Raw genomic sequence first — 13,758 nt, forward strand, 5'->3', positions numbered from 1 at the left:
TCCTAGCTAGGTTTCGTTAAACAAATGGTTAACCCACTTAATTCCTTGCTAATTACTCTATACCTAAGCTAAGTTCTACTCTTTCAAGCTAGAACAAGCAAAATAGACATGGATTTAGTGTTTGCAATCACAAAATCAATCAATAAAGCATGGAGTAATCGGATAACACAAAACTTAATTAAATTTCAAATTTATATTAATAACCCAAAAACATAACCACACATAGGGTTCACAATCCTAGCTTAATAAACTTAGCTAGATATATTAAGAAAGGAGAATACAAAAAGAGATGAAAAATTAAACATAATAGCTAAAGAGGAAAGAAAGATTATGTAGAACAATGGTGAAGTAACCCAAAATCCCAAAGAAGAATCCCAAAAGCTGCTACACAAAGTATTCTTGCCAAAAAGATGCCCTAGAATGACTTAAAATAGCTATTTATACTAAGCCCCACCGCCCACGACTTTGTCCTTCGGTCAATTGCGTAGGCTGGATGTATGGGCGTAGGCTAATTGCATAGCCTACGCAAATTTGAACACTTCAACTTTTTTTCTCTACGTAGGATATCTGTGTAGCCTACGCAGAGGCGGATCTAGGATTTGAAGGTTCCGGGTGCCATATTATTTTATACGTAGACGTATTATTATATATACCGGCCACTAGTTACAAAGCTCCAATAAGGTATCGAGAGGGCTATCACAGTCAGGTGCGAATTGATTACCCCTATTTGTAAACTACCCCTCTTCCTATTTAGGGAGTTGAGGCGAAAAATGGTCCAAATGGGATAAATATTTAGTTGGTTTGATCAACTTTGTGCTTCGGTTCGAGTTATTCTTCTTACCGCGCGAATATATTATATTCATGCCTCGAATGATCTTTTACTAATATTCAAATGTTTAACAAAATTTAAAAAATGGGCTGTGAAGAGCTAATTTAAAACTTTCTAGTTCTTTCATATCACGTATGGTTTAACAAAGGGAATGATGAAGATAAAGGAGAATACTTTATTTATTTTTTCATTCGCATAAAGGATTCATAGTTTACTTTCTTAGTTGTTTGGTACAAGTGCAAAAGAAGTAAAAGAAACATGCTTTTTCCTCTTTATCTAATTTAAAAGTGATATAAAGAATTTGAGTGAATATATATAGGAATTTTTGTTATACTTTTCTTGTCTTTAGCTTCCCAAAAGAAAATAACCCTTTAATTAGGTATCATCCTTATTTTTCACCTCAACAAAAGATAGTTTCAATTCATGTATCTTTATGGTCTTTAATAAAAATTTATTTTAAGCAAATTCTGATTTTAGTTATATCTCTTAATTTTAAGGTCTTGATTTTTGTGATTAGATTAATTCTTTATTATTTAATAGCAATCAAATTTTGTTCACCTACATACACACTACCCTCTCCAGACCCCACAGTGGGATAATACTGGGTATGTTGTTGTTGTTGAAAGAATAGCTTTTGAGTACGTTCTTGATATTTCACTTGTCTATTCGAAGATAATTTATTCATATTCTCACTAATATTTTTAAAAAGCAGTTGAAACACTAATAACACTATTTGTGTCAAAATGGTACTTGAGAAAGTGAAACAAATATTAGCATTTGTTAGTTTAAGATAATTCTATATCCTTGTTCTTAAAATTTTCAAACACTTACAAAAATATTCTCAAACGGTAATGTATAAAACAAATGTTATCGTGTATTTTTGGTACTCATGTTACTTCTGAAATACTGAGTACCTAGTTTCTTTCTCCTTGTTCTAATGTTCTTTTTGGTGCTTCATTTTCTTCTCATTTTTCATGTCTTCCTTTCCCTTTTTTCTCTATTTCCTTCCTTCTAACTTTTTCTTACCCGTCACTTATTCAACAAAAATCGTTACTCTAAATATAGGCAAAATCCCTTTTCCTCCTGGAATTGGACTAGCATCTTAAAAAAATTCCTTATCTCATAAAATTCATCTATACCAATCACATTTCTTACCTTCTTCCATAGAAGACATATAAAAGAAACAAAAGAAAGAGAAAAAAGAGTAGAATATTAAACTATAGAGAGGAAAGTATAATACTCCACTTCCATCAGTTCCATCAAAATTTTAAGTGAGTTTTCTTCTTGAACTCGCTCATGATATTCTTGTCTTCAAGACGCCATTTTTTTTTACCTGTTGTCCCATTAATATTTATATATAATCACTGAAGGTTCCTGCACAATGAGATCATTGCGAAAAAAGAATCTTTCAAAGATTAAGTGATGGTATGAATGTAAAATATTTCTTACCTCTAGAACATCAAGTTAAAACCCCAAATTTGAAGCGAAAATTTAAAAATTATTTTTTAAAGAACATCAACAAATAAACTACACATAGAATTGATAGATTTAAAGAAAATAAAGAAATAAAGGCAACATTATCACACTCAACATGAATTTTTTTTATTCAACAGAACAACATTAAAATAAGAAAAGATCAATTTTTAGGGAATATAGTGACTTCCAGTGAAACCATACTACACTTCAATATCCAATATTAACAGAAACTTAATCAATGCAAGTTTAAGTGATGCTATAATATATTAGTAGAAATAGATGAGACTAACAAAGTGTTAATGATTAGAAAAACCTGTGTTATCGCAGGGATCTTTGAAAGGGATAATGGCAACCTCTTCAAAATTCTTCTTGTTGGTAGTGATTGATAACTTGGCATGAGGGGGTTCTTTATAGTCTTGGTATGAACACTATGCAGTTTTTTGAGAGAATTGAATAAATTGATTGCTTCCTTAATCCTCAAGGATGTTAATTGTTACATGCGTTTGGAAGTATAACAATTACCAACCATCCAGCTAATGAATAAGTTTTAATACTACATTTATTTTTGTAATAATGGCTCTAAACTGCCGAGAGAGAAAAAGAAAGTGATAGAAAGAAAAAGGTAAGAAAAAAAGCAAAAAAAAAAGGAGAAAAGGGATAAATAGGCTTCTTGGCCATAGAAATGTGCCATGTCAGCATTTGTTTTCCCTCTTTTGTATATATATATAGATTAACAAAATACTACCATAAACAAATGGTCACTACAACTAATAACTAAGACGATCATAATTCTTTCATTCTCGAATAAACAAAAATATACATATGCATCATTCATTTACAATTGTCCTCGACTGAGTTTTCATATTTTGAAAACGGTCATTACTTACCTTTTCAAAAATCATACAAAAGCTAATAGAGATTCAAGAGAACAATATGCACAATAAAGTATAATCGGAACAGAGAAAAGCTAAATACAATAAAGTATAATCATACAAAAGCTAACACAATAAAGTATAATCGGAACAAAGAAAAAAATTAAATCTGAATTGAATAAAAGGAAGACAAGGGAGAAAATAAAAGGGTCAAAGGGGTGTAATAGCTTATAAGTCTATACAATTAAATATTAACAATACCACCAAAAATTTTATTTTAAGAGAAATCCAACATAAATTTTTTTTTTTAAAAAGCAAGAGAATAAGAGAGATTTACAGTCAAATTACAAAGCAGTGGTGCAGCAACAAGGTGAGATGCGATGGAAAAGTGGACGCCAAATGGTGATAGTCGGCCGCCGGTGAGTGTGAAAATCCAAGAGCTCCAAAGTTTGAGGCAGCAACACCGTAGCAAAGAAGAATTTTGGATGGGAAAAGTTTTTGGGATGTAAGGGAGCTTTTGTTATTTTAATGTATTCAAAAGAAAGCACAATAGAAAAGCCAAAACAATATTAAATAAGTCAAAAAGTATTAATAAAGTAAAACAAAGAATAAATAAAAAAGAAAATAAGTGAACTATTCGTACACCTCACATTAATTGTCCAATAGTACTAAGAGTTCCAAAAATTATGTGTTGCACAAGTCTCGACTCGCGCTTCTAGGGAGCTATTTTCAGGCCTTTACCATTGGCACCCAATGACTGTTTTGTTCATTAGGGTGCCATTTTATTATATGTACAATATTTCTTCTATACATATAGATATAGTTCCGACCGAGGTCTGCGGGTCGCGGCACACCCCCTCGGCTCTATGTAGAAGTTTGCGTAGGCAAAAACAGAATGTCCTTAAAGCTTTACTTCTCAGGTCTTCCTCTACGTAGCCTACGCAAGGCTACGTATGGCCTTAAGCTCAAACTTCAACTTTTCTTCCATTTTTCACTTGGACTTGGTCTTTTCTTGATATTTTTGATTCATTTCCATTCTTTAAGCGTACTCAAAGCTTCATTACCTGAAATCGAGTCATTCAAAGCATAATTAGTCACTTTTTTTCCAATAAATGGGGCATAAAATCCTATAAAAACACAAGAGACATTGGCTAAAAGCCAACTTTATCAATTATATGTCAGTGTTGATGTGCAATTCTAGTACACATATAAATATGCAGCTATAGGTTACATTTGCGCTTTGTAAATTGTACATGTGCTTATGTACTTAGAGTTTTTGCTGCTTATATATTTGTACTTGTACTGTCAATAAATTATCAGTTCTTGTATGTATTAGTATGTTTCAAATCCAAACTATGCGATCAAAGGATGTATGATAACTAGACTGTTTTGACTGAGAGATACTCCTTCATATTAGAGCAATATGTTTATTGCTTGACTGCAAAAACATTGTTAAATTTGTAAAACAGGACGGGTGGTGGTTTGAGTTTGGTGCAGAAGGTGTTTCGTTTGATCTGTCAAATACTAAGAGTCTCTTAATCAAAGTTTCATCTCTTTACAGGCTTGTAAGGGAAGAAATAGTTGCACCATTGGCATTTCCAATGCTGTATTTGGAGATCCATGTCGACATGTTGTGAAGAATTTGGCTGTTCAGGCAAAATGCTCGCCACCACCAGATCTCAGCACTTCAGCTTCCGTGTGAGAAATTATTTCGTGAAATCATAAAGCTTAAAGTCCTCCATCTGTTGCCTAGCCCCAGCTCCTTCAGCAATTCTTAAATTGCATAGTTACAGGCACTCGCAGAATGCACGTATGGACGATTATCTGTAAATGTTCGGCTGATGTATATGAAATGAAATGTCTAACAGTCTCAATATCTATTGCTGATGAATATGAGCTACAAGTTATGGCTATAAATAACAATCCAAATAGCTTTATTGTTGTGCTGCAGAGAAGTCATCAAGGTTTCAATTGAATTTGGAACTTTATCTTAGATCAGGAGGACTTTGTTACTACTAAAGAAGTGTTACTATATTACTTTTCTCCTTATAGAGTTGAAGTTCACGAATGAATGGACAGTAGTATATTGGCTATTAGGCATCAAATTGGAAGCTTATTAATGTGCTGCCAAGAATGTTAATATTACTGAGCCTATTAACTAAGACATCTTTTCAAAGTAGTCAAACAAAATAACTCCTTCTTGTAAGTGAAACAGAGAGTCGAGAGAGTAAACAAAAATGAGATACAAGGAACTGCTTCTACTAATCTATTTAGAACTCTGCATCTGCAGTTTTTATATAAGCAAAAAACATAACAAATTTAAGTAAATAAACAGGAACTATCCACAGAGGCCAGAGCTTTCTCCTAAATACTAGATTACAAAATCACGATAAACTACTCTGCAAAAGACTAGGATATACCTATAGAATGGGACTTTACTTTTATCTCACGTATAAAATTTGGCGTTGGAAATTCTTGCGGAAGATCGTATTTACCTAACACATAATCACACGGAGAAAAATAAATTAACATAAGGATTTAACCATATTTGGCCCAACTTACGTCTTTGTAGCTTGTCTTTGGGGCAGCAGAGGTCGAAAGATTATCTTTGGTTTTTTATTTATTTCAAGCTTTGGCAAAATGCCAATTAAATAAATATCAGCCTTTAACAATTACAAGTTGCTAGCACATTCAAATAATACTTTAAATTCAAGCTTTCAATAAATGTATAATGTATTAATTGATGCACCACTGTAATTTAAGTACACAAGCTAATTAAAATCCACTAAAGAATAGGACTTTAATCTTCTACTAACAGTTCTCACCTACAAATCGATCAAATCTTTGATCCAAAGACCAAAATATATACAACCCTCAGTGTTAATCTCCAGAGAGTAGAAATCATGTGCTACTACTTCAAGGGGAACTTGTTTTCTTTGTCCAACAATCGTTATAAAAAGAGTAGATAACGTGAAATAAAGTTATATATAACTCGGATTCACGCCACGTAAGATCCAAAGAGGGAAATGCTTTTATCAGGCATATCGATGGTTCAAACTCGAGACACAAGGGAGAAAGGATCCTACTCGTGATGATATTTGTAATATGGCTATTAATTTGGCTTCTTTTCAAGTGGGGGCCAAGTTTTCATGACATTTATCATGATATCATATCCACTATAACAACATTTGTGGACCAAGTTTTCATGACATTTGCCATGACATTAAATCCACTATTAGGCCAAGGATTTCTTGCTATAAATAGAGGGGCTTCTCCTCATTTGTAAACACACCAATTCAAGAGCTTTTCACTCTTGTCTTTCTTTCTCCTCCTTTATTTATTAAGAGTATTTTGTAAGAGAGTTGAGTGTTGAGAAATATTTGTGTGAACCTTTTCTTTGAAGTGATCTTGTGAGGTTATTCTCTTAGGGTATTTGGGATTAATTAGAGTATTTACTCTAATTTTGTACTCTCTTTTGTACTCTTGCTGGCATAGTGAAATTGTTCCTCTCCGCTTGTGGATGTAGGTCACACTGACCGAGCCACGTTAAATTGATGCCTTCTTTATATGCTTTAATTGCCGTTGCTATCAACTTGCATTGTCTTTGTTATTATCATTATAACATTGTTTGGCTAAATTCCACACTATTCGGGTTCCCGATCCTAACAATTTTGATAAATTCGCTGTCGGTCTTTTGATATCTCAAGTGTCTTTTAATTTCTGACCATCATTCTGATAGAGTGAGTTGCTTCCTCTTCCTCTTGTGCATGACATTGGTTTTAGGAAAACATAAGCTATCCAAACATGTTGGATATACAAGACGATACACATACCCGATAGAAAGGAATAGATATTCTTTAGTAGTAATAAATTGTTGTTGTTTAGGATTATAAATGGAAAAATGGCGATTCATTGGTCCTCGAAAAATTAATTCACCATTCTCTGTGCAACACAAAATATTACTGTATTTTACAAAATAATGTTGGCAAAGTTGTGGCACGTGGCGAAGTTTCATTAATCATTTTTAACCGTCTTCTTCCATGATCCAGATATTCAGTTCTAACTCTTTACTCCATATGTTGTGGTTGGATTTGCCGCCATATAAACTAAGACGACCTTTAAAAGTAGTCAACTGAAACAACTCATTAACACCGACAAAATTTGGTGTTGAAAGCTCGTTCAGTTCGTCTGACTTCACATCAGAATATATAATTGAAGAAGCTCTACTTACATACTGGTCAAATTCTTGATCCAGAGACCAATATACACAACCCTCAACGCTAATTCCTTGACCGCATAAATATGACCATGAATTAATTTCTTGTTCTAAACTAGGGAGACATTGTTCTAAGATTGGAAGAGTTGTTTTTGTCGTCCAATTGTTGCTATTCACACAACAAACAACGTGAAACAAGTTATAAATCAATATAACCTTGTAATCGTCAGTTGCAGAATTATAACACACACCACAAGCGCGAGGAAGCATGTAATGTAGGACTCCATAAAGCTTGCAGTAAATAGATTTGATCAAAACAGGACATATATGGGCATGGATGATACTGGTTCTAGTCTGTTCCAATCACTTTTGATTACCGGTAGCTAAAAAATTCAAACATTGGACATGGGATCACGATGTTCTTTTTTTCCTTTTTTGGCATTTCATCTTTTGATCAGTCAATTATAACCACTTCACATATTGAGGAGTGAGGACTTAAGTCCGATTATTTAAAAAGTTAAGGAAAACAACATACAACATTGTTTTTAATTTCATGATCCTCCTTTTTTTTTATTACACATAAGAGATTTATCTTGTACACATAAGAGATTTAAAAAGGACACTTTCTTTTTTCATTCCTATACACTATTTGAAACTTTATTACGAAAAATGTTCATGTTTTGATATTTACCCGACCTAAACACATTTTAGTTACAAAATATATACAATCCACCTTAAAAGGCTCTCAATCCATTATTTGTATCTTCAATCAAGGGATTTAGTTACACCATTTTCCTTTTTTTCTCTCCTCTCTTCCCTCTTCTCTCCGGATTCTGTTTGCTATACCCTTGATATCTAAGTTCTTTTCTTCTCTTTGAATTTTCGATGTAAATTACTGCTCTGCGTTTTTCTTACGTTTTCTTCGTGCTTGACTATATCCATCAGATTATCAACAGAGCTCTTCCACGTGGCAAAACCCAGCTTTCTAAAGCCCACCAGCAACCCGTCAGAATCCTTTTATTTCTCATTCTGATTTTTGGCAAAAAGAAATAAATTCTTTCTATCAATTGGAATAAAGTTTCAGAGTTTTTTCAAATGCCTCCACTGTTAGTGATTTCGAGACTGAGGGGGATCGAGCATGTAAATAGCTGATTTCACCAAATTCAACATATTGACACAAAATATAAATATACATATTGTTTACATTATTATTTCTACCCAGTTAAATACAACTACAATATCTTACAACTTAAATATAATTTTTATACAAATTTTATACAAATATGTCTTTTGTATATTTTGTATCTGATTTATACAAAGTAAAAATAAATTTCATGCAACTAACTATATATTATACAACTTATCTACAACTTTCATACATTATTTCTACCTAGTTATATACAACTACAATATCATACCACTTAAATATAATTTTTATACAAATTTTATACAATATGTCTTTTGTATATTTTGTATCTGATTATACATAGTAAAAATAAATTTTATACAACTAATTATATATTATACAACTTATCAACAACTTTCATACATTATTTCTACCCAATTATATACAACTACAATATCATATAACTTAAATACAATTTTTCTACAATATTGTTCAACTTTCATACAATATTTAAATAAAAAATATATATAAATAACATAATACAATTTTATTACAATTTCATAAGTATAATGTATGCCATGTCTTCTTCTTCTTCTTTTTCTTTTTCTTCTTCTTCTAGTTTCAATCTGAAATTCAGCCAAAATCAAGTCTAATCTTCATCAAAACACCCTCAAAATTGAGATATAAACTCCAAACAATATTTCTAATTATTTGCAATAACACCTAATCCAAACAAATAATGATTTTTGAAAACCCAAATTCGAATTCAAAGTTTCAAAGCTTTTTAATGGCTGTCAATAGTGGAATTGCTGCTCTATTTTCCTTTGCTCTACATTACTGAAATTAAGGATTGAGAGATAGAGAGAGACATAGAGAGAATTCCTAATTGTTTGCAACAACATCCAATTCAAACAAATAATGATTTTTGAAAACCCAAATTCGAATTTAAAATTTCAAAGCTTTTTAATGGCTGTCAATGGTGGAATTGCTGCTCTCTTTTCTTTTGCTCTACATTACCAGAATTAGGGATTGAGAGAGAGAGAGAGAGAGAGAGAGAGAGAGAGAGAGAGAGAGAGAGAGAGAGAGAGAGAGAGACGGAGAGAGCGCATGAGGAAGAGAGAATAAGGATGAGAAATAATTGATTCCTAATATAAATGGATACTAATTAAAATTTCTAAAGTGTATATAATTGGTAAATTTGTATATAGGATGTAATTGAATTGAACCTTGAGTATGGAGGGTAATAAAGTTTTAAATAGTGTATAGGAATGTAAAAATTCCCTTTCTTAATTTCAACATTGTAAATGACTATGGAGGCCCATTTTCTCTTTACTTATCGATTTGGGGTCAAATGATTTTATGGGTTTTTACAAACTTATTTTTAGTTTTATGACTATATCTTTTTTACACACGAGAGATTTACTTTTACATATAAAAGATATAAAAAAACACTTTCTTAATTTCTACATTGTAGTAATATTTATTGTTTGTTCTCCTTCCCATTTACTTCAAAATCAATTAAACGCTTTAGCTACAATTATTTTACTTAAGGTGTTCCTTCCGCTTTTTTACATAGCAATAATTTTATGATTTAGAGGTGTATCTAAAGCGCATACACTAAAATTTAGTGAAAATGTTCATTTAGCGCGCGGTGCAGCCAATGGGTATCTGTAACAGCTAAAAGGAAACTAAAAGAAAAGATTAACAATATGAAAGTATGTATCACTTAATTAAGTAATAGATCAATGTAGATCTCACAAATTTTCTTGTGCATTTCAGAAAAGGACAAAAAAGAAGAAGATAAGACATACCTTCTTGTGCTTGGGGCCTGATCTAAACATAGGAATTTAGGTTTTCACGTCACTTAAAAAATATAATGTTACACTTGGTCAACAATGAACTCTTGGAATTGAAATCCCTTCATACTAAGTTAGTATATGGGCTTGGTTGAACAGGCTTGTCTGGCTGGGCCATCAGATCCAATGGAAGCTCATTACTGCTATCATTCTGGGGCAGCACAGGATCTAAGCAAGTTTTCGAACTGGTAATTGAAAAATAATCATCGTTTGCAAAGTCATTAAAAAATAACCATTATTTTGCTGTAACACGGAATGTTCCAGCGTAATATACGAGAGATTGGAGCACTTGTGTATGAACTTCTAGCATATTATGTTGGAACTCCAGCATACGGAAAGTTCCAGCATAATATACTGGAGATTGGATCATCTGTGTATGGACTTCCAGCATATTATGTTGGAAATCAAGTACATTATAAAATTTCAGCATGTTATGCTGGAAGTTCACATATAAAAAAATTGAACTCCAACATATTATGCTGGAATATTTTTCAGATTTTGAACAGTGTTTTTGTTCAGATTTATCTTTTAAATGAAAAGTGGCTAAATTTCGATGATTTTGAAAACTGTTGCTATTTTGAACAGACTATTTTTGAATTTCTCCCGGTAAACGACCAGTAGGACTAGAGACCCAGGCCCAAGAGCTGCCACTTTTTATAAGGGAAGTTACACATTTGCCAGCTCGATCAAAAATATGTACAACTTCGATTTACATTGATTATAAACTAATTATACACGACTATATATATATATTTTATATCTTCCAAAAAGATATATATCTTCCAACTTTTTTTTTTTTTAGTGGACGGTTATTTATTTTAATTTCTCTTTTTTTCTTTTTGGGTGGACGGTATGGAGAGATTTGCACAAATAGGATAATTTAAGTGCACTGTTTATATTTTGTCTTTATTTAAGGAAGTTTTGCTAAAAAGGCCTTAGAGCTATATTACCGGACGAATTAAAAAAAATAACCAACACTTTTTCCGATCAAATCACAATTTTTATATTTTGTTACTAGGAAAACAAGACTTGAATATTCAAAGGCTATACTCATTCATGCATTCAAAGTCAATATGTAATGGTTACAATTTTTATAAATTTCAATTTTGGATTTTGCTACTGAAAATCCATATATAGATGATATCTTTTGTCTGGTGTAAGTACAAGGATATGTATTTCTTCTTCTTAAACTACAGAAAGGAAAAGAAAAGAAAAAGGATTTTCCACCAGAAACTCAATCCTTTCATACTTTTATTTTCCTTCACTTTACCACTTGGTCTTTCTAATAATGAAGAGCTCAATTATTTTTTGCATGGTAATTTGCTTGAGGCTTCGAATATAAAAGGTCCAACACCATGGAAATCAAACATGGGTGGCTGGACAAGGGCAGGACCAGGATTAACAGGTGGTTTAGGTGGTAGGATAGGTATCAATAAAGCACCAGATTTTCCACCATTGAAGTTTGTTGGGACATTGCAAATGGGTTTCGTTGATTTCACTAAGTATACCTTGCATTTGTGAATATCTGCTCTGGTTAAAGGCATGGGCATGATCACGAATTCACCATTCTTGTCTGTCATGGCTGTTTGAACATTTGCCTTCCTTGCATTATTGTGACAAACTAGCTTCACTACAGCTCCTGCAAAAACAGTACAACCATTGAAATCAAAAGCTCAATCAGAAGAGAGAAATAATGAAGTAAAAAGTAGACACTCCAATTTACTAATTAATAGGAGTATGGATTTAATTAGGTTATGTACACTAACAATAATTTTCTTTTTACACGTACGTGTATTCTCTTGTTCCAAGATTATTTAAAATTGAAAGAGTTCATAAACACTCAATTCATTAAATTTGTATCCAAAATTTAATATTATATTTGTTACTAAGATTTTAGTAACTTTTCACTCGTTCACTCAAAATTTAATACTCCTATTATATTTGTTACTAAGATTTTAGTAACTTTTCACTCGTTCACTCGTTCAGTTGAACCCAGTAGCACAAAGGCTGCACTCGTCTTTGTGTATTTTAATATGTTACGTTGTATAGTAACATGTCTTTATTTTCTGTTTTACGTGTATAAGAAGGTTTAGTGATTTGTTTTAGTAATTGCAAATAGAATGAGATGGTAATGAAGAGAAAATTAAGGTTGTGAAATAACCCTGGAGTGGTGAAGCTTTATAGAGAGTGGGAAGCCCTCTGCTGTTGCAAGATTTGCAATGAACACGGCCAACGACAATTAGAGGCTTCCCAGCAGGATGAATCAAGGGTGGTGGCAGCTTAACTGGTGGAGTCAGAGTTGGTGGAGATGGTGTTATAATAGGTGGCTGATCCGTTGGTGGTGCAGGCTCAATAATTGGTGGCTCGTAATCAGAAGGTGGTGGCTCTACGGTTGTAGGCTCATGATCAGAGGGTGGAGCAGGTGGCGAGTCAACAATTGGGGGTTCATCATAAGTAGCTGGTGGCGGAGGTGATGATCTAATAGGTGGTGGAGGTGGCTGAGTATATGCTGGTGGTGGTGGTTTCCTTATTGGTAGCTGAGTAGCTGGTGGTGGTAGTTTTGGTGGCTGAGAAAGTGGCGGTGCCCGTTGCATTGCCGGTGGTGGTGTTGCTCGTTGCGTTGCTGGTGGCTGAGCAGCCGGTGACGGAGATGGAGGTTTAATAGGTGGCTTAGCAGATGGTGGTTGCTTTGCTGGTGGCGGCGGAGGTGGAGGTGGTTGTTTTGGTGGTTGAGATGGTGGTGGAGGCAGCAGAGGAGGTGGTGACTTAGCTGGTGGCGGCGGTGGTGACTTAGCAGGCGGCGGAGGGGATGACTTAACCTGTGGTGGTGGTGATGGTGATGGCTTGTTTACCGGTGTAGGGCTAGAGGGGCTTTTCTTGGGAGACTTTCCAAAGAATAAGTGAACTGTTGAGAAGATTGGATGGTGTTGTCCTTTGTCTAATGACGAGCTTTCAATTCCTTTACCAAAGCTAAGCTCTGAGAATGAGCTGAGTGCTAAAACTGAAACTTGTATGAGCACTAGGATCTTTACTGATGTAAAAGCCATAGCTGTAAACAACTATGGGTAAAAGGAAATAAGGTGAATGAATTTATAGGAGCACGAAAAGGTATATTATGAAGTTTATGTCATTAAATATAAATAAAGGAAAAGAAAATTGAAAACCCATTTTTCATATGAAGTACTCCTCCATCTCATATTAACAGTCGTGGTTACTAAAAGTAGTTGTCTCAAATTATTTGTCATTTTAAAAGTTCAAGATGAAATTGATTATTTTTTTTCTTTTTTACCTTAGTAATAATTGTTCTTAAAGATGGAGATAACACAAAAATAGAATAAATATTCAATGAAGAGAGATTATATCTTATGACATAAATAATGGTA

General features: G+C 33.2%; 1 protein-coding gene and 1 pseudogene across 1 annotated transcript; one reads left to right on the forward strand and one right to left on the reverse strand.

The window, feature by feature from the left end:
• The window catches only part of LOC104109762 (beta-galactosidase 9-like), a 31,183-nt pseudogene extending 25,938 nt beyond the window's left edge, over window positions 1-5,245 (forward strand).
• A 6,159-nt stretch (window positions 5,246-11,404) lies between these two features.
• On the reverse strand, window positions 11,405-13,444 carry LOC104109759 (pistil-specific extensin-like protein). Its single transcript, XM_009619116.4, has 2 exons — window positions 12,537-13,444; window positions 11,405-12,014 (listed from the first exon to the last, which is right to left on the reverse strand). Exons 1-2 carry the CDS (start codon window positions 13,420-13,422, stop codon window positions 11,677-11,679), a joined length of 1,224 nt encoding a protein of 407 aa, XP_009617411.1. The 5' UTR covers window positions 13,423-13,444; the 3' UTR covers window positions 11,405-11,676.
• Window positions 13,445-13,758: the final 314 nt, after the last annotated feature.

The sequence above is a fragment of the Nicotiana tomentosiformis genome, chromosome 2 (assembly GCF_000390325.3).
Source record: "Nicotiana tomentosiformis chromosome 2, ASM39032v3, whole genome shotgun sequence".
Classification (NCBI taxonomy): Eukaryota; Viridiplantae; Streptophyta; class Magnoliopsida; order Solanales; family Solanaceae; genus Nicotiana; species Nicotiana tomentosiformis.